Source organism: Eubalaena glacialis, chromosome 2 (genome assembly GCF_028564815.1).
Source record: "Eubalaena glacialis isolate mEubGla1 chromosome 2, mEubGla1.1.hap2.+ XY, whole genome shotgun sequence".
In the NCBI taxonomy this organism is placed as follows: domain Eukaryota; kingdom Metazoa; phylum Chordata; class Mammalia; order Artiodactyla; family Balaenidae; genus Eubalaena; species Eubalaena glacialis.
This window is the reverse complement of record NC_083717.1, coordinates 40,319,776-40,341,696: the sequence shown is the minus strand read 5'-3', so window position 1 is coordinate 40,341,696 and position 21,921 is coordinate 40,319,776. Positions and strand designations below refer to the sequence as shown.

General features: G+C 48.4%; 1 protein-coding gene across 2 annotated transcripts in view; it reads right to left on the bottom strand.

The window, feature by feature from the left end:
* NTRK3 (neurotrophic receptor tyrosine kinase 3) overlaps positions 1–21,921 on the bottom strand; it is a 373,167-nt gene that overhangs the window by 47,773 nt on the left and 303,473 nt on the right. For both annotated transcript variants that reach the window (XM_061179966.1, XM_061179967.1), the window contains exon 13: positions 2,956–3,086. In XM_061179966.1, coding sequence (XP_061035949.1) covers positions 2,956–3,086 — 131 coding nt within the window. The remainder of the gene's footprint in view (positions 1–2,955; positions 3,087–21,921) is intronic.

Sequence of the window (21,921 nt, the reverse complement as noted above, 5' to 3'; positions counted from 1 at the left end):
ATAGATAGACAGACAGACAGATAGATACATAGCTGTCAGGTCTAGACCTAGAGTGCAAGTGCTGGGTCACACAGATGCCAATGTTCTAAAATACCAAGCTGTTTTTCAAAACAATTAGACCACTTTATATTTCCACCAGAGTATGAAAGTGGCAATTGCTCCATATCCTTGTCAGCACTTGGTTATGTCATTGCTATTTAGCCATTCTGCTTGGTATACAGTGGTATCTCATTATGGTTCAATTTGCATATTTTTGATGATTAATTAGGCTGGACACCTTTCTCATAGTCTTATCGGCTATTTGTCTGTCAGAGGAGACTCTTGAGCAAGTGTATTATTTGTCAAATAACTATTTAAAAGTTGCACCACCTATTTAAAAATATCATGAATTACATGCTTTTACTGTCACTCTTACACTACACATATATACAAATTACACTCTGTCTTGTCCTGCTCTGCATTTGTTTCATGGGTATTCTCGTGTCTCCCCAACAGACTGCAAGTGTCTTCAGAACAGAGGCTGGGATTTCGGCTCTTTGTTTCCACCATAGCAACTGCTGGGCAAAAAAATCTTGCTTTAAAAACCACAACTGTGGGAAAACTTAATTTGGGGTTATACTTGGATGTGTTCTCTGGAAGTCCATAATTACCCTGCATCAACTTGAGAACAAACTCAAGAGGAAGAAGCCTGCAAAAAGGAATACAATCTAAAGAGGATGAGAAGCAGGAAACACCATTTCTTGGCTGTTCTCCAGAGAAGACAAGCATCTCCTCCAGGGGTTGGTCGCTGGGCGGATCCATTGGGAGGCAAATGGTGTAAAATCCCAGAACTTTCATCTTCTCAAGGTTCCCAGACCAAAAAGGAGGAAAGGAAACCCTTTTAAAGGGGTGACAACAGAAACACATTTTCTGCATTACCCAATCTGGGTACTGCCCCCTAACGTCAGACCACTCAGCGGGAAACGTTTCCCAGGGTTTAGGCCATCATTTCATTTCTTGCTCAAAGCACAAAAATATTCAGTTCATCCACCAGTCCCCAGATGGATGCTGGAACACCCAGTCGATTAGTGTCATCCTATAAATTAAAATTTTTAGGGCAGGGTAGATTCTAAGTTTAGGGACAAAATTAGAAAGCTTTCCACATCCCTGGTCCAAACTGTTTAAAGACACCCTCACTCATCTGACCATCCCATGTCTATGGAGACACACTGAGCAAGTTTACTCACAGCATATCCAGCAATAATAAGCATTAGCCTTTTATGGGGCAATACGCTAGTTCCTTATTTATTTTGTAGAGCAGAGGTCAACAGACAATGCCCACTTCTGAAAAAAAGAAGAAAAAGTATTGGAAGATAGCCACCACCGCCATTCATTTATGTATGGTTTAGGCTGCTTTCCCACTACATGGGTAGAGTTGAGTAGCTGTAAGGAAGAGTGCATGGTCCTCAAAACCTAAAATTTTTACTATCTGGCCTCGTATAGAAGAAGTTTGGCAACCCCTGTTCTAGACGGTCAATGCAAGCTCAGCAGGTCATATGTCGTGTGTCTAAGCACATTGGATAATATCAACATCAAGAATAATGATGTTGATAAAAACAAATAGCAATGATTCTTTACTAAGCACTTACTGTGTCCCAAGCAGTGTACTAAACATTTTTCATATGTTATGTAATTTAATCACCAAAATTTTAAAGAGGAGATATTATATCTCCTATTATACAGAGAAGGAAACTGAGGCTCAGAGAGGTTAAGCATCTTGCACAGGGTCACAGAGCTAATCAGTGATGGCCAGGCACCCACCCAGCTCTCTGATTCCTACCCTATGCCTGTAGCCTGCACAGCACTGCCTGCATCCATGGAGGGCACTTACCCTCTGCAGACACAACAAACTGTGAATACAGAGACCGCAGAGTCTCAGAAATATGCAACTGCCATCAAGAGGTGGCTCGGTCATGAGCCCTCAGTGCTAAGGATGGACCTTTTGAGGCCCAGGTGAGAGTCCTCGTGGGGAAGGAGGTATCTCCTGCTCCCAGCCCAGAACATCGCGCAGAATTCACGCTGGCCTAGAGGCCTGCTCGCTGCACCCACTCCCACAGAGGCCACTCCACACCCCAGACCTGTGGGTGCCTCAGCGAGGCTACTTGACTCTTGTCTGTGCCAGTCGTGTTCAAAGACTTGTCTTAACACTGACTGAGAAAAGCTGCTCCCTGCTGGAGGAGGGTAACTGGTAGTAGCAAAGTTCCTTCTCTCCTGCCCCAAGCAATTCGGCTCCAACTGCAAATCTGCAGGGCTGGCTCAGCAGTACCAAAGCCCTGTGGTTAACGGACCCATCTAAGCAGCTACCAGAAGGCAGGAACCCTCAGGCACGCTGCCCCTTGGGGGCTGAACCTGGATCCCATGGGCTACCTAAGAATGTCCAGCCTCACTCGCTGTCCTCCCTGTGCTCAGTACCTGACCCCCCAGCCCATCTCCTATTCCCAGGGACGTCTGCTGACTTGAGCAGTGGCTCCCAGGGCCTCTGTGAGCTACCTGCCCCTCATGCAATTGTACTCCCGAGAAATGGTCAAATGACTTTCTGGGCACGGGCAGCACATCCTGCAAAGTCACTGAGGTGGGAGGAGGGCCAGCTGGGGACAGCGGTGAGCCCAGGGCCTCCAGAATAAAACCAGGGCCCATCAAAGGCATAACTTGTCCCTCCGGCTGCACCACGGGCACAGCCCCCTTATGTGCTACAGCTCTTGACCTCCGAAGCCAAAGGAAGCTGATTTGGGTCCTAAGGAAACTTCATTGACCTTGGAGCAAGGGCATCTGATTACGTTAGTTTATACCATCTTGATTGCATCTGATAACATTGGTTGATACCATCTTCCAGAATGGAGTGAGTCTCTCTTTCCCTCCCACCTGACCCCAGCCACTCCTCTTCCTTCCTGGGGCCCACATGCCTCTGAGAATTACCTTCACGGCCACAAGCATCTTGTCCTTGGTGGGGCTGAGGTTGTAGCACTCGGCCAGGAAGACCTTTCCAAAGGCTCCCTCGCCCAGTTCTCGCTTCAACACGATGTCTCTCCTTTTAATGTGCTGCACATCTGCAGGAGGGGACAGAGGACAGCAGCCAAGTCAGTCCCAGGCACTTGTCCTCCTTGGAGGCGCAGGGGGACAGGGGAGCACAGGGGTCTAGAGCAGGGAGTTCTGCTTTTGAGTCCACGGCAGGGACAGGCAAGCTCTAGCACCTTACCTTGGGCGCGAAAACAGGCATCGCCTGGTGGTTTGAGAGTCCCACCCAGAATGAAATCTCAGCTCTGTCCCCGACTAGCCCCGAACCTCTCTAAACCAGAGTCAGTAATCGTTAACACCCAGGATTCCGGCATAATCAGCTATAGTTGCTGGAGAGAGTATACAGCAGTCTCAACAATTACTGTGCATGGGAATCCCCTGGGCATCGTGCAGGTCCTGATTCAAGTGGCTCTGAGAATCTGCATCGTTAATAAACTCTCAGCGGATGTCTGTGGGCTGTGGGTCCATGGACTGCACTGAGTAGTCAAGAATCGAGTTTGAACCCTGGTTCCCTCTCCCTGCTAGTTTTTGAGCTTCGGGAAGTTATTTCATCCCAGAGCCTCAGTTTTCTCATCTGTAAAATGGAATTAACACCAATACCTTACTCTCTGAATTCTTGGGAAAATTAAATGAGATAATTCATATGAGAGTTTGGCCCAGTGCCTTCCCCCCCGACACACATGTGCACACACACACACACACACACACACATACACACACGGACACACCACACTGGCTCTTGTTATAACATAACCACTACAGTGCTCCTAGCACAGTGTCCGGTTCGTGATAGAGACCACTAAGTGGGAGTTACAGTTATCTGGGGGAAGCCTCTACTTGACAGGTCCCTCTCCTGTGAGAGAGAAAAAACAACGAAATCACAAAATCAAGTCCAGAGACCTCCCCAGAACCAGGCTCTGTGCAAAGAGAAGGGCTACCGCGGCCTTGGCTAATTTAGCAACCTAATTAAAGTCTGCCTTCCAGGAGAAAGCAAAGATGTGACCTCAACCCTCCCACCTATTTGGAAAGAATGCTTCGAAGGAATTGTACAAGAAGTGGGCTGGTGAGGAGGGGGTGAGCCGGATATTACTCACCGACCTTTCCATTAATCGTTCAACAGGCAGAAGCCCATTAAATACCTGTATTCACATTATGAAGAGCATCGCAGAGCCAGGAAAGAGGGTTGTCTCAAATGACCTTGTCAAAAAAATAAAAGTTGAAGACAGAGGACCATGGCAGACTGTCCCCAAGAGCAAGAGAACACATTACAGGGACAGAGGGGTGTGACTGCAGGGCTGTGGTTAGTGTTTTGGTTGGCCGGGGGATTCTTCTCATAATAGACTACACAAATCTTGTTTTTTTTCTATCAGAATTATTGGTAGCCCTGCCGTGTCCCAGATGACCTGCCAGCCAGGATATGTGGGCGGAAGCATTTACAGACCATTATTCTCTCTTCCCAGCAAGACAGACCTGCAGGCTCCCAGGCCACGGGACTGCCAGGGAGCTGCCACTTGCTGCAGGGCTTCGCCCCCATCTTTACAACAAGGGAATTAGAAATCGGTTCCCTCGTCACACCCTCTGCTGCTCTGCCCTAGCCCTCTGAGGAATGGCATTTGTTGGCCTTGAAGGGGAGGCTAAGGGTCTCGCACCGAGAGAAAATGGGATGTCAGGACCTCTCCAGGGAGGCCATCTGCTCATCACTGTACAGTCATTCCCAGGTGACTACTGATGGGTTCCTGCGAGATGAGCATTCTGACGCAGCCTCAGTGGAGATGGGATGGCAGATTTATAGGGCCATGCCCACGCCTCTGAGCCCGCTGGGTTCAGTCAGGGATAGAAAGTCAAGGGCACCTGGCTCAGGACCTGGATCCTCCCCCACCATGGGCTGGCCCACCTCACAAAACATCTGGAGTCTCAGTTTCCTTATCTGTAAAATGGGTGTGGGAGGATAATACAAATTCTACTTACCTGCTACAAGAGCTATTCTATGTAAAAGTTGGTAAACCTTCAAGTCCTCTGAAATGGTGTGTGTTTTCACCATTATTGATATTATTTTACAAGAGGGGAAAATGAGGGCCAAGTCAGGAATCGCCAACTGGGTTGAGATGGGGCTCGAATCCAGAGCATCAGGACAGACCAGAATAGCCAGGCCACTTGAGGAAGAGCTCCCTTTGGCCCCTGACCCCTCCCCAACCCCAGCCTCCCACGACATTGCGATAGGACAAAAATCAAAATCACCTAGAGGGCTTATGAAAAGTGATCACTGGGGCCTTCTCCCAGAGCTTTCTGTTCAGGAGGTCCAGGTTGAGGCCTGCGAATTTGCCCTTTCTAACAAGTTCCCAGGTGATGTTGATACTGCTGGTCCGGCACCCCTCTTTAAGAACCACTGGAACAGGCTGACATGAGTGGGGCGAGGAATTAGCCAGCCGATGACCGATGTTCACTTTAACAGCTTGGCCTCAACAAATGCCACAGCCACAGGTACGTGAGACATGCATCACCACTCAAAGACCAGGAGGAGGTCTGCAATCCCAGACTTACCCGTGTGGCCTGGGTGGAGTCAAGCTCCCTCTCATAGCCTCAATCCCTCATCCTCACGATGGAGATCACGCCTCTCTTGATTTCTTACATTCTGGACACACCTCTACAAAGGCAGAGCTACAGAGCTATATATGTTCCTGGGTCCCTAAGTCCAACTCCGGGCTGGGTGACATCACCAGCTCCCCCCCCAGAGCTTCTGACTCTCAGCCACCGTGAGTCCAGAATGAGCAGGGAGGACCTCTAAGGAGAGTGGGGCTCCGTTTTCCAGCTGCTGTGCCTGGGTCACGTCTCAGAATCCTCCATCTCCTCTCCCTCCCTCGGCAGCAAGAATCACAAGCCTTGAAAGGTTCAGAAAAGTCACGTGGCAGCCGCATACAGGGGGCCTTTCCTCGACCCTCCCTCCACATCCCAGGAGTTAAGAGCCTGGGGGCAGCTGCCAAACCCCAGCTTCAGGAGGTCAGAGCTTTGACAGCCGTGGTCCTTGAATGTGGCAGGGGGCAGGTGACCATGATGCTGGACACTCGTCTGCTCTCTGCAAGCACGAAGCAGAACCGGCCACGGACCAAAATGTCTGCCCCCAGTCTGCAAATGGATCTCTTTCAGAGACATGGAAACACCCAGTGGCTCAGAATGAAATCGCTGGGGCTCACTCAATTTGTCTGCAGGGAGAAGTATTTTGAGACCAATGCCGGAGCTAAGCCCACGGATGGGGTGGTGAGATCTGAGAAGGGGCAGCAGAAGGAAGGGGAAATCAAAACAGACTCCATCCCACCATAAATCCCCCCCCAGGAGAGAACTTCCTCCCAGCCATAGGGATAAGAACTCCACAAGGTAACCTGGGAGCTTCGGCTTCGGCACAGAGAGGCTGGATTAGGGCCAAACGCATAAAGCAAATCACTTCCATGTGGAGAACCCCGTGTACCAACAAGACTCTAGACTCCAAAACACCATTCGAACAGCTTCTTTCCCTGAACCTAAATAGGAAGACACAGGTAAAGGGGATTAATTTGTGCCCAATCCTACTATTTGTTCAACATTCCATTCTCACGCTAACCCTGGGAGGTATGTGTGATTGTACCCCTTTCGCAGATGAGAAAATGGAGGTGGGGTGGGGGGAGGCGGGTAACTTTCCAAAGTTTGCGGAACTAAAATGTGGCCAAAGGACTCTCTCTTTTTTTTCTGGCTCCTGAGCCTGTGTGCTTTCTGTTAGCCGGGGCTGCCGTTCCTCTGTCCTCCCCCACTTTGTGGCCACCAAGACCATCGGTCCACAGAAGCTCAACCCTCTGTCTTCCCCCTTCCTCTACTCCTGCCTGACTTCTCTAACCCTGTCCATCCCTGGACCCTGATGCAACATCTTCCCAAGGGAAAGGGTAAGAGCCCCCACCCACACACCCACCCAGGAGGCCCCGGGGAGGAGGGCGTGGGTGGGGAAAGAGTGTGGGAGGAAAGGGCACTGACTGTTCAGGCCCCTGGGGAGTGGCGGGAATGAGCCATTTTCATTTCTGACGTCCGTATGTCTACTGGGGCCTTTTTTGTGTGCTGTTCAGAGCTGCCTCTGGTGAAGCCATCTGACCCACAGGCCAAAAAGTGATGGATTTTCCTAGGAGGCAAGGGCATCAATCTCCTTTTCCTGCCTGGCCGGCCAGCTCAGCAGAGTCTGGGTCACAAGGCTCAGACGTCGGGACACGGGCAGGGGAGGAGGAGAGAGGTGGATACACAGCACAGGCCGTGGGAAGACCTCCCAGCCTTCAGCACTGAGGGGGCTGCTGGAGAGAGCAAGGGGCTGGTATACAGTAAGGAGTGTTCTTGGGAAATGGAAAGGGTTCCTGACCTCTTCTGGCCTGGCTCTTCCCTAACTCCTTTTTTCGGGAGAGCCACCACTGGATTCCCCCAGAGGAAGCCACCTGTACAGCTTCCTGTTCCCATAGGACAGCTAATCGATTCACCAGACAAACACAGACTGAGGATTTCTATGAAATGGTTACTGCACCACAAATTTTTCTCTATACTGAGGACCAAGATACTCATTCCATCTGTGTGGGATTCACTTTGGGGAGGTCTTCTAGGCCCGGAGCAAGCTTGACTGAGGGCAGAGTCACTAATCCAAGGAGGTCGCCAGCTACCTCTGTGCAAAAGACCTTGGGGCCCTGAGAAGTCGGCAGGCAGGCTGTGGTTACACCCTTGTCCTTAATCTGCTCACCTGGGCTGCCTCATCCTGGCAGGTAGAGGTTTTCCGCAATACTTAGTGTGACCTGCAGAGACCCACTGGTCATAGATGTGGCCCAAGACATGGGTGACCACTGTCAGCTTCACCTCTGTGTTCTAGGAAAATGGGGGTATGGCAGCCATAAACTACTTACTCATCCCTGCAGACCAGGGATGAAGAAGAAGCATAAAACCCAGGGAAAAACATGATGTTGCTGAAAGAGTGAGACCCTGGGAAAAGAGACAGGTATTTTCATCCTGACCCTGCCACTAACTGTGCCTTACCCACCCTCAGGCTCTGGTTCCTTATGTGTAGAATGGAAACCTTCAATATCTACTTGGCAGAGTTGTTAAGGGGACTGATATAAAAATTTTAGGTAAAAGATAATAGAAAATATCTGAAACATAATGGACATTTAACAACAGTATGTCTCTTTCCTTTCTGCAAGATTTTGCTTTTAACTAAAAGCTCAATCTACCTATGAACAAAATAGTGGCCTGGAAAGAAACTTGGAGAAGGGTGGTGATATTCTCCTGAAATAAAATGACATGAGGTTGCATGGGGGTGGTGGGGAGCCAACTGGCAGCCCATCTGAGCCTGCCACCGCGATGTCCAACCTCCTCCTCCTTCAGGTCCAGAATAGTTTGCGGGAGGTTTGTCAGACAATGGAATAAAGACACCAAAGGCAGAGACAGCCACCTACTAAAGATTGCTATAGATCAACAGAGAAAAAACAGATTTCCCAGGCTTGGCAGTTATAAATAATGGTGATCCTGACTCTGCTGTATGTCAACAGGAAAGTCAGTCCCCCAAAACCAGCATGCACCTCAGTCACACTCAAAATTCCTTAAGAGAAATTCATTGGCCACCTCGGTGCTTTGGCTAATTATTGTCCTAGGAGGCCAAGTATTCATGCAGCACACTGAGACTGTCCTTCCCTGAAGGCTGTCGCCTAGGGGATGCAGAAGCAGGCCTCCCAGCACTCCCAGGGGCTGGCCATGAGTTCCCTTAGCTGAGCCTTGATGGGTTTTCCTAACCACCCTGGCTTACCTTCTTCCCCGGCCCATTGTAATACCCAGCTCCTAACTGGTGCCTAGGCCCCTTGCTAAGACCCCTCAGATCTTTCCCCCATCAACTCTGTCTCACTCTGCGCTTGTGTCTTTTAGCTCACTGTTATGCCTTTGTGCCCTTATTAATAATAAAAATAACTGCCACTGACTGAGCACTTACCCTGTGCCCGGCACCGCGCTAAGTAACACCTCTTCTTCACAACTCTCTTAAACGCAGCGCATTGCTACCCAAGCGCTACAGATGAGGAAGTTGAAGTTCAAGGTGATGAAGTAATTGCCCAAGATTACCCAGCTGTTAGAAGTGGCCCACCAGACTCTAAACTCTGGTATAAGCAGAGTGTTGCCACCGAGCCCATCCTTCTATCACAGCCCCCTCACCTCTGTAACTCGTACCCCAGACAGAGGCGCTGATTTCACATCTATATACTCAGCCATAAAAAGGAACGAAATTGAGTTGTTTGTAATGAGGTGGATGGACCTAGAGTCTGTCATACAGAGTGAAGTAAGTCGGAAAGAGAAAAACAAATACCGTATGCTAACGCACATATACGGAATCTGAAAAAAAAAAACGGTACTGACGAACCTAGTGGCAGGGCAGGACTAAAGATGCAGACGTAGAGAATGGACTTGAGGACACGGGGGAGGGGGGAGGGGAGGGGAAGCTGGGACGGAGTGAGAGAGTAGCACTGACATATATGCACTACCAAATGTAAATTAGATAGCTAGTGGGAAGCTGCTGCATAGCACAGGGAGATCAGCTAATGCTTTGTGAAGACCTAGAGGAGTGGGGTAGGGAGGGTGGGAGGGAGGCTCAAGAAGGAGGGGATATGGAGATATATGTATACATAGAACTGATTCACTGTGTTGTACAGCAGAAACTAACACAACATTGTAAAGCAATTATACTCCAATAAAGATGAACAGAAAAAAAAAAAGATCAGAGATTTTCTTCCAATGGAACCCACTCCTGCCACCCTTGGTCGTCACCACCTGAGGTCCAGGTGAGCAGTGAGGATGCCTTCTGGAGATGAGGGTGGTGCCAGAAGGCAGAAATCCGAGACCCCAATGCCCCGTAGAAGAACAGAGGGTCTCCACAGCCTTGGAGGCTCGCGCATTACAAGGTGAGTCCTGAGAGCAACTGTGTGCAAAGGAGGAGGGAGATTCTTGGCAGGAAAGGGTGGAAGAGGGAACAGGGAGAGGAAGGGAGTATCTCTGAGAAGTGTGTGTTTTCTTTGCACTAGCCAGAACCCAGGGTCTCAGGCTGCCAAAAATGCTCAAAAGAAAACATTAATGCAATACCACACATTTAATTACACATGAAATGGAATGTCTTTAAATGGAAAAGAATAACATTCCCGGAGCGCCAACTGTGGGTTTTTGAAGCGGCAGGAGGCAGATAGAAGGCCAGCTCTGAATCTTGGAGGGGGAAGGTGACTGCCGAGAGGGCAGGACCCCTGCCTTTGCTAGTGGTGGGAATATCCGCCTGCCATCACAGACCTATCCTAGCCCCTTCTCCTGGCCCAACTGGCTGCGTCTTGCATCATGCCCATGCGTGGCAGGACAAGTGGAACTAACTTCCCCTTTTGTACCATATAAGAGCATGACTGGTAAATGTGCCTTCCCAGCCAGCTACCGACCCTTTGTTGTGGTCTGAAGTCAACCCAGCCAGTTCTCCACCTGGACAGAAGAACAGAGCATGGCTGTACTGTCCCAATAACTGCTCTTGCAAAGCAATCCCTGGTTGATTTACGGACTAGGAAAACAAGAGGACCTCCTGGGTTCATGTCAAGGATTTTCCAAGAGAAGACATTTCCAAGGCTAGAGAGCCAACAGAAGAACTCTGCAGAATTTCTCTTGGAGGTATAGATTTTTAAATTTGTCCCCACTTACTAACCAAATGGAGGTAACAAGGACGTGGAAAAGGATTCCAGGTTGAAGGAACACCAGCGTTGTCTGTTGCTGTCGCTGCCCCATGGTGGATTGTTTGTCTAAGACCCTGATGTTTCTGCAGGCCCGCCCATATCCCATCCCAAGGCTCTTCTCACTGAATGCCACACCCCACGTTATTTTCAGTTTGATGGCTTTGCAAAGGGGCTCTGAAGGGTGCTAGCAGATGTTAAAATCAAAAGGGCAATATCCTGTGTTATTGACTTTGTAGATTGGGTCCAGCACAGGGCCCAATACACAGTAGGTACTCACTAAATATTGAATGAATGAATGAATGAATGAATGAACCAAAAAACACCTCCAGGGCGCTGCTAGAGACTTTAGCAAGAAAAACACTACCAAGAGGGAGGAAGAAGGGAAGCCGAGGAAGTAGTAAAAAGAAAAGAAAGATGAGTGAGAATGGGAAAGGAACCAGAAAGTTCCAAAGAGCAAACTTATTTATGGGCTGGCTCCAAGACTGGCCCCAGGAACCAGGATCGCATGGAACCAAGACAGTTCTGAGACCCACATCCTACCTCTCAGTCTCTGGCACTGCGACTTCTGAGCAAAGTGACCCTGCAGGTCTGCGTCTGCCGAAGCTCCGCAAACACCAGGTCTCTGCTCCAGGGCACATGTGCACCCTTAGGCTAGAGGTAGCGGTCTAGGGCTGCAAGACACCGTGTTCCCACCAAGATGAATAAGTAAACAAGACACCCTGCTGTTTCTGGAAGCAGTGAAGAGAGAGGATCAGCAGAGGACTGTCTGTTCTGGGGTGATTTCCAGCTCACGTTTCCTGACACAAGAAGTTCAGTGAGTGAGGCTAAAGTTCAGATGTGTTTCAGGTGCTACCCCTCGGAGCTCAGTCACCATGAGCTCAGACATTTACTGGCATCGCGGGGCCCCTGACATCAGCCTCCCTAACCAAGCCCATCCTTTCCTACCCACTTCCTTCGTCTCCATGCCGTGTCAGCTCTTCCCATGGTGAGAGGACCCCTCTGGCTCTCATTAAGCGTGGACGGCCCGAGCCAAGAGAAAAAAGCAAAAGAACTCCCCAAGGCGAGCATCTGGAATTGAGAAGTTAGGTGCTGAAAGACGAAGCTCAGGCTCCGACTGGGAATCTGTCCCTTCAACAACTTGCCCAGCTTCCCACTTCCTCCCCCTCTCTTCTGGATGTTCCCTTTCCAACTTGATAGTGTCAAACTCTCACTCGAAATGCCCATACAAGGGGTTCATTCTGCATCTCAGCCTCCCCAGAGGCCCTTCTCCTCCAGCATCAGTGCAGGGATGCTGCCTCAGCCTCCCACCCCTGGCACCTAACTCTCTCCCCCAAGTGCATCTGGTGATGTCATGGTTTCCCACAGCAAATATGGTTTCCCAATATTCAGGGTTGCTCCTTCCAGCTCTGGAGCTCTGGGCCAAGACATAGACTGCAGGGCACCATGGAGCCCTGCACCTTCACACAGGAAGTCTTGAGGTCAGGAAGCAGAAACACTTATGAGAACCCCAGGGTGGAGCAGAGGAAGGTGGACCACAGAACCACAATCACCCATTCATGGAACATGCCACTGGCCCGGACAATTACCGGTGACCTTGGATCCAACAGAAAACTGAACCCCTTCAGACAGGAAGAGGATGGGCATTGGAAGATAGGCATTAGGAGACCTGTGTAGTCAGATGCAACAATATATCCAAATATAGAAAACAAATACAAAAGGAAGAAAGGACACCAGTATTAGAGGAAGGGGAGTGAAGAAGAGCTTGGCTCTGGAGTGAGACAGGACTGGGTACAGATTCACATTCAATGACACATCTTAGGAAGGAGCATTTGACAATTTACTAAACCAGTCTCAAGCCTCGATGGTTTCCTGAGTGAAATTAAGAAAGTGTCCATCTCACAATGTTGTATGTTTTTCAGTGTAGAACTCTTACAAAGCTTGTGTTAAATTTATTTCTGAGTATTCTGTGCTATTGTGTACGAAATTTCTAAAATTTTATTTCTGGCTTGTTCTTTGCTAGTATACAGAAATACAGCTAATTTTGGTTTTCTGATCTTGTATCATGCAATCTTACTAAATTCACTTAATTCTAGTTCCTTTTTTTTTGGAAATTCCTTAGAACATTCTACATACATGCTAACGTTATTTTCAAATAAAGTTTTATTTCTTCTTCTCAAAAAAAAAAAAGTGTCCATCTCATTGAATTGTCATGAGGAGTCAATGAAATTATGTGTGTGTACAGTGATGTGTTTGCAGGACGTTGAATGAACTCATGGCTGTAAAGGTTCATAAAGGAACAGACACGTTCCCTTACTCAACCCTCCAATGATCCTCCCTGATGACTTAATCTCTCGGAGCCTCGATTGCCTCACCTGTAAAATGGAGAGTAAAAAAGAAAAAAGTGCCTATTGCATGGAGGTGTGGTATCTTTAAATGAGATAAGAAGTGTTAAATGCTTAGAACGGTGCAGGGGCACAGAGTCCGTGCTCAATACACGTTAGCCTAGAGTGTCAGTGCCCTCAGGGTAATCTTTAATCTTAGTTCTGATATTTGAGAACTGTGATAACATGGCCCAACTCAGCTGGGCTCAGACATGCTTCCTTTTCAGCCCCATCTGCACAAAGTGTTCTTTGCTGCAGGCTCACCGCTGCCCACCCCACTATACCCAGTCAGGCCTCCCTTCACCTGGCCTCAGGGTCTGCACCCCGTTCCTCCAGACTCTGTTGGAGACCCACCTCCACAGATTGCGGAGGCCGTCGGGAGGCCTGAGGGGTTCGTGATTGAGCCCCTTCCAAGGGGGATGCTCCCATTTCCAGCTCCCCCTCCCAGAGCTAAGGCGTCCTCTAGTCACGGGCTCCCTCCCTCTCTAAGCCTCCCGCTCTAGTTCGCTCTCTCTTCAGCCCTGTGTCTGATAGGGTTCAAGGTCAGAGGCTGGAACCTGTGGGTCCCGGCCACGCAGGCCCTGGGTGTGGGCAGCTTGAGCTCCGTGCAGCCGGCAGATTCGTTCCGCACAGCCTCTGCGATTCCGAATCCCAGCCTCCCGTGTGGAAGCCCTCTCGCTCTGCCAGGTGTTTTCCCACCACATCCTCTGAGCTGACTTCCAAGATTTCCCCCCACACCAGATGTTAAATGCACTGGCCGGTGGTTTCTTGGCCTCTCTCCTGAACCTCCCCGTACTCTATAATTCTGCAACCAAAAAAAAAAAAAAGATAAAGTTTGAACTGGTGGAAATCTGGGTGCCACACTTGGCAGCTCAGACTAGGTCTAATCAAGTTCACCAAGTTCCAAGTTTGCTGCCTCTTGGGCACTGGCTAAAGGCATTAGCAAACCCTCGTAGGGTGCCTTGGATCAGAAGCTCATTCTTTCTATTTCTCCTAGTGCCCAAGGAAATGGAGCCAGATAGAAGTTTGGGCTTTGAACAATGTCAGTATTATTTTTTTCTTACCAGTCTTTTGGAAGATCCCGGAATTTGGGGGCTAAGTAACTGTTGGGACTAATGTCAGTGGAACATCTGGAGAGGAGAGACCTCACTGAATATCACAGACCCCAGACTGGTGTTGCTGACAAGTGGGCAGCTCTCATCGTTAGGTCTGGACGCCCTGCGGTGGCCCCCAAAAGCATCAGCCTCAGGAATCCACATAAGACACGCTCAAGAGCTCCACAAGACGCCGTGTTCCCATCTCCTGCAGGTGGACCCCAACTCTCCCTTCCCGTCAAGATGGGGGATCCCTCCCCTCTCATTTTTCATAGGAGATTTTTGTTTAATGTCACAACATTTATACACCCTCTGTCTACTGTGGCTGCCTTCACCAGAGAGCACTGCGACCTCCCTCTCCAGATCCTTACCACTGCTTTCTCGTTCTCTGAGAAAAAGCTCTTCCTAACCCCTTGCCCACCTTCCCCTTCTCCTTGTGGGTTATTAGCCTTCATTGCTGGCCTGCTTTTTGCTGCTCTGCGCAGCTGCTCTGCTCCTGTCTGACTTTTTCAGTGTGCATGTTTGTGTGTGTGTGTGTGTGTGTGTGTGTGCATGTGTGTGCTTTCTTTTTCTCTGAAATAGATCTCCACTGCAAGCTCCCCAGGCAGGAGTGAACCTCCATGGCACAAAGTGCAAGCAGGGTCCACAGGCCTGGGCTGCTGTCCCCTCCTGCCAGCTCTCTGAGAGGCCAGCCGTTGAGCAGGGCTCCCCTTGCACAGTCCCTCCTGGCCCCACTGATTGCAGGCAGAGGAATTATTTGAGATCAGATGTTTCCCGTACCAACTCTTTTACCCTTTCCCTGTAAGTCTCTTCTCTGGGAACTTACCCATTTTCTCATTTTCAGCACAAAAAGTACAGAAGCTGAAAGGCCAGGCAGCTATGGCCCTCTCCTGCAAATGTGTCTTTTGTCAATTACACATGGATGTCATCCTCTATAACTTTTCCATATCTGTGAGATTTTGGATCAAACGTATGTGAATCTCCAGTTACTCCAGGTCATGACTTAGGCAGAGTGATTTAGGAAATCCAAGTTACAAAATCAGGAAGGAATTAAATATTTGGATGGAAGACCAGTCATGGATAAAAAAAAAAAAAAATGTTATCTGCAAAAGAGCAAAACCGCTTGATAAATGTCTCACTGAAATGAGGAAACCCCCAAAAAAGTTTGTAGCAGACCAGAGTTTAATAAATAGAATCTGCTGTGCAGTGCCCAGCGAATTTAACATGTGTGAAAAGCTATGTCATGCTCTTCACCTGTTGTACTGTCTGTTCTGTTTCAGTTTCGTGGATGTTCAAAATAAACAGATTAATAAATAAAATCAACTGTAAGTGCATTCATAAGTTCCCTGACAGATACAATGATCTCCAGGGGCCTGATTTTTTATATATATAAATCTTTTCGCTGCTCATGTGCAATTCTGGGGGCCATAGATTTCCCGGGAGTGTGGTGGGGAGAATGAACCGTGAGATGGTGCAGGTTCTTGGACCTGTGGGAGTGGAAAGGGCAGGGGGTGGAGAAGAGCTTCTTATGCCTTGGTGGTTAAAGGCCCCAGTGTTGGCATTAGACGTACCCAGCTCTGCTACTGACTAGCTGTGTGACACTGGGCATCTTAATCTCTCTGAGATGATATCTCTTCTGATAAGTGTGACCCACCTTCAATGTAAGTAAATGAGATAATATCAGTCTGTAAACCTCTTAGCACAGTACCAGGCATCTAGTGAGTACTAAGACTGCTAAGACATCCATTTCCACTCTCTTAGCCCAGATTGCTCAGTTTGGGCTGTCTCACACACACTCACTCACCCTGACACTCGTGGACACAGAGAGAGGGATGGATTCAAAGGTCCTCTCTTCTCTAAGTACACGCCTACTCCACCTCCCCACCTGAAATAGGAATTTGTCCTCAGAAGCCTCTGCCTGCCACTTTCAGCAAGAGACAACTCCAATAGCTCCAGGCCAGATGCCTTCCAAAAGGGCACTTTGCTTGGCTGATGGAGGCTTTTTGTTATCTGCTGTCAGGAGGGTCAGAAGACCTGGGGACACGGCAAGGCACAGGGAAGCTGGAGGGCCGCAGGCGACCCATGATAAGCTCACAGTAGGTGGAAGTCACTTGGAGTAGCCTCTACCTTGGCTTATGGAGCTGTAGGAGTGGCTGAATGGGACGCTGGCCAGTGAGTGACTCTGTGTCTGGGTCCTGGCTAAGAAGAGCACGGAAAGAACTAGAAAATGTTCACCCGCCACAGAGCCTGTAAGTAACCCTTGCTCCAAACCTACCTGGCAAGTACAGCCATTGACCCAGCCCAGCCCCCTGCATGGTAGTGGTGGTCCTGCACAGAAAAGAAGCCAGTTCAACAAAAAAATGTCATTTTGGCAGAGATGGAAACTGGATTACCCACCTGGACTCTCCTGGGGCCACACAGTCAATTCAATCTGTGATGTAGTTAACAAATGTGCATTAAAGTTACAGTGTGTCTCCCTATGTGCTGGGGACACAGTGGAGAACAAAAGACTGTCCTGGGTCTACAGGAGCCCACTAGTCTAGAGCCAAGACAGACGAGTCACGGGCAAGTTCAACACGGTGTGATAAGCCCCACGGGGGGGGCGGGGTAAGGAGAAGCCTCCTGCGCCACCTGGAAGGTACATCTAACTGGGTCTTGAGGGATCAGGGAAGACTGTGCAGGGAAACTATCTCTTCTCTCTGAGCCTACATTGCTTCCCGTATAAATGGGAAAGTATATGTAAAAGTGACCTTCCCCAGCAGTCAGCAAGAAAATGCTCCATTTCTGTCATCCTCCGAGAATAGCAATAAAAATGCCTGAATAGCAAGCTGCAAGTTACTCCAAATGCTCACAGACCGTGCCACTCTATTTTTTAGTGGGGGGAGAGGAGGTCGTTTAAAGGAGAGCTACCCAGGAAAGCCAGCCTTGCTCCGATCACCGCGCCTCAATCCTCCGGCTGTGCCTAAAAATCTCCCACCGCTGGGGCAGAGAGGAGGGTTTTATCACCTCCTTATCCTACCTACTTGGCTCCAGCCAACCATGGTCAACATGACGAATAGAACCAGACCGCCTGGGATCAAATTCAGACTACACCAGTCATTTTGTTCTGTGATCTTGGGAAAGTTACTTAGCTTCTCTGGTCTTCAGTTTCTTTATCTATACAAGATTTGGATATAATAATAGTGCCCGCCTCATAGAACTGTTCTGAGTATAAATGTGTTAGTGTGTGCAAACTACTTAGAAAAGTACCTACATTAGGCAAGCATCATTAAATGTTAATTATCTTCACTATCACCGTTGTCCTCCTCCTCCTCATCAAGATCTTCATCATATGATGAGCACAGTCCCACAGAGAAAGCATTTATACTGGCGGCACCCTCCTTGTGTAGTGTCATTGAGAGGTTGGGTGTGGGGGGATAGAGTGGGAGTATGGGATTAACAGATGCACACTATAATATATAAAATAGATAAACACAAGGATTTACTGTATAGCACAGGGCACAGGGAACTATATTCAATGTCTTATAATAAACTATAATGGAAAAGAATTTTAAGAAAAGAATATATATAAGTATATGTATAACTGAATCACTTTGCTGTACACCTGAAACTAGCATAATATTGTAAATCAACTATACTTCGATAATAAAAAAAGATGTCGGGTTTGACTCAAACCCAGGCTTCACTGCCACTAGCTGTGTTGTGATTTGGAGCCTCAACTTCCTCATCTGTGAAATGGGCTAATAAGAGGACCCATAGTATGGTATTGTTGTCAGATTAAATGAGCTCACCTATAGAAAGCATCCAGCAGAACCTCTGGAACAAAAGGACCTCTTGGTAAATGGTCATGGCTGGGTTGCTACTAGGTTAACACAGAGGAAGTCAATGTTTACGTCTCATCCGACTGTAGTCACTCTCTCCTTTAAGAAGGGGGGGGACATACTTCATATAAGTGAGAAATAAATCTTACTGCTTCCTTGGCCTCTCAGAGACTGTGAAAGAAAACAAAAACATTTTAGACTCCTGCTAGTTCTCCCTGCTACTGGAAGTTGGACCCGAAGTAGCTGCCCCATTATTTAGCAGAGCACATTAATTAGTCTGTGTAAATGCAAAAGCAGCCTCAGCGCTGAGTAAGGAAAGAACTAAATTGCACTGAATGCTGAAATGTGGTGCCTGGATTTCCCTGGGAGGAGATGAGCAAGGAGAACTTGAAAGAGAAAAAAGGGGGGCCTAGCACCATGGAAGTGGCTTGGTGGCTGGAGGGCCATTCAGGAACAGAAATGTCTAAGATTTCATATTTGGTAATTTGTGTTGCTTCCACATAACCTTCCCATGTAACATCAAAACTATAGCAAAAGCCACTCTCTGTGATGTTCTGAGAATAAAACACTGAACAAAAGGCATGTTTCACATATCAAGGATAAAGATTCAGGAGAGCTGTGGTCCATGTAGATGCTGAGGCAGGTCTGTAAACTCACCCACCCAGTGAAAGCAGGAACTTGGAAGTTTTTATGAGAAGAACAAGACACCCTCAGCCTACCCCATCCCTGGGCATCCTTGGAGGATGGGGTGGAACGTATATGTGGGATGGGGCTCCCACAGTTTCATGTGAAGGATGCTCAGCCATCATCTGGCTTGTGAAATCATCCTCATTGTCCAAATCCCTACCTGACATCTCAGCTTGAGTGTCTAGTGGTCTTTCACATGTTGCACAGCCAGAAGAGAACTCTCTCTTTTTACCCTGCCCCTGTCCCTCCCCAGGGCCTCAATTTTCCCCAGCATGGGAAATGACATTCCCATTCACTCAGTGGCACAGACCCCCAATCTACCCGTTTTACTTGATGGTTCTTTTCCATAGTGCCACCAGACCCATCAATATAGCCTATTGACTCCAACCTCCAAACATTTCTCAGATCTATCTGCATCCCCACTTCTTCTCACCCCATCCTCCATCCTCACCTGGGCAATGGTCTCCCAACTGAGCTTCCATTCTTTTCCCACCCCTCACTCCCATGCCTCCACCCCTTCTGGAACACAGTCGGCCAGCCAGGGTCATCTTTAATAAAAAGTAAAGTAGGAAATTTACTATCTCTTCCCTACTTCAAATCTGAGTTTAGGATGAAAGCCAAACTCATTTTATTGTTGCTCATGGGCTCTGATCCTGCTCACCCTCTGACCGCATCACCGACCCCTCCTCCACCCCCTCTACTCTACCCCACTGCTCTTCCTTCTCTTCTCACACATCCCAAGCTCAGTGCCACCTTAGAGCCCTGACAGCAGCCCTGACAGAGTCCTGACTACCTGTCCCCAAATGCCCACTTTCCGACCATTTAACTGAAAGGGACACTGGATAGAAGGGACACTTCTATCACAAGACACTGTTTAAACTTTCATGCGTAGCACTGCTGCCATCGGAGAGTTGTCTTACTGACTTATTTGTCTGTTTATCCACTGGCCTCCCCAGTGGAATGCCAGCTCCATGAGAGCTAAGGATCTTTGTGTCCCCATCAGAACTGTGCCCCAGCAACTCAAGGGATAGATGAGTGACCGCACGGGTGGGTTTTATTATCATTATTCCATAGGCTCCTGTGACTCTGAAAACCTCCAGTGAGAACTGGAGATCGAGCACCATCCATGGTGGCTGTGGCTTCAGCAGAACCAAATTCTGAAGCCAAGGTGGACGTGCTAATTATTAAGCCAGGGCAGTTCCCAGCAGGAGGGCAATCACAGCTCTGAGTTAATATAAAGCTTAAGGCTGCAGTCATCTGAGCATAGATTCCACCAGTAAACACAAGAATGTCAAAGTTACTGAAAACCAGAACCTCAGGTTTTCCATCTCCCCTGAAATCCCATCTTCTCCTTAACCTGAGTCCCTGCACCCAAGTGAGGGCTTGATCACAACGTTAACTCATTAAACCACTGACACAGACAAAATAAAGAGCCATTTCATCAACTGGGAAGTCCTGAACTGCATTGCAGTTAGGTGGGTTCTGTGAACCTCTCCAAGGGTAATGGCTAGGAGGAGGCCAGGCACGGAATCTCACTCCATCTCTGGGACACAGGGTGGGCATCCTTGTATGGGCCAGCATATCCTGCCACAGCTGCCAAGCCGAATCCTCAGCAGGGTGGGAGACTGAAGATGAAGGGGTTTGCCTACTGCATTTCCCAGATTGCACCCTACTAGGCAGCCACCAAGTTTGGCTACGAAGCACCCATAATCAAATGTGCATAGACATTGAGTTCAGCCAACACTCCCAGTAGCGGAAATAGGCGGTATTTTGCATCCTTTATGAATGTAAGTTCATCAAGATCTGGGTCTCCTTCCCAAACAAGACTGACCCAGGACCTCCTTCCAGGGGAACCATAGAAAAAACTTTCCCAGTGTAAACTGACTCATTCTCAGTGACTTTGTTCAATACTTCGCTAATGAAACAAAAAGAAATTCCCTCAATTCCCTCTTCAATTCTACTTATCTCACTTTCATTTTTCCCTCTTGTCTTAGATGAATTGATAGTTCTTTTTTTTCCAAGGATAACCTCTCCACCCAAGCTTTCATCTTCAGTTTCTTCCATCTACTTTTCAGATATTGTCCCATCTAGTATTTACCTCTGCTCGATATTATAAATCTCTCCTTCCCACTGACTTCTCACCTACAGAATAAGGTTTCCCCATTCCTAATAAAAAGCATTCCTTGACTCTACTTCCCCTGGAAATTTCTCCCGTGCCCCACTTCGTCACCCGATTCATTGATAGGGAGTTTACCTACTCGTGCAGGCTACCAAGCTTCAGCTCCCTATTTATTTCTCAAGCCTTTAAACTCTTCCTTTTACCATTTCACCCCCTGACCTGTCACAAAGTCATGGTGATCTCCTGATACCCAAATCCAACAGCTTTTTCTTAGTCCTCATTCAACACAGATGAATCCCAAGTCCTTCAGGGTCTGACCAAAGCTCACCTAAGCTCTCTCATCAATAGCTATCTTGCCCATGACTAGGGGCACTCACTTATCTTGTCAGACATAGATGTGATCAGGATTCTGGAATTCCAGGAAGCAGAGACACACAGAAACTTATCATAATATTGTGTATTACTTCACTGTGCATGGCCATCTCAGTGACCAGAGCTGAATTCTCTTTGCAACCCTGATGCATAGCCCTGTGCTTTGAATTAAGTTTAGATACTCATTCAATCCTGGCATATCATTAAGAGAATGTGTGCCACTGAGGCAGAAAAATCCTCTGTGAGTCATATGGGTGAACTTCCAGGGAAACTGGAAATACTCCTTCCTGGGAGATCTTTCAAAGGAAAGGAGCATTTAATTAATGCCTTAGTTAACAACTTTTGAAAATGAACAGCTATTTATCAAGCACACACGGTGCTGAGCACGGTGGCATTAGCAGTTTTGCAGATTGGCGCACCAGCTGCAGCAGGACCTGGGGATGGGGAGGGGGGAGTTAGGCAGGCAGGAAGCAAGCCAGACCTGAGGCGGCTGCAGTGGCAGGGCCGATTCCTGGGTGCGCGCTGTGCTCTCTGCTTCCTGGGCTGGGGTAGGTCCTGCCGAGGGCATGACTGGATGAAATAAGCAAGAAATGGACACTAGTATGTTAGTGAGGGCACCAGGCCCCCTTTGGCTTGGGCATCAGTGGCTGCTCC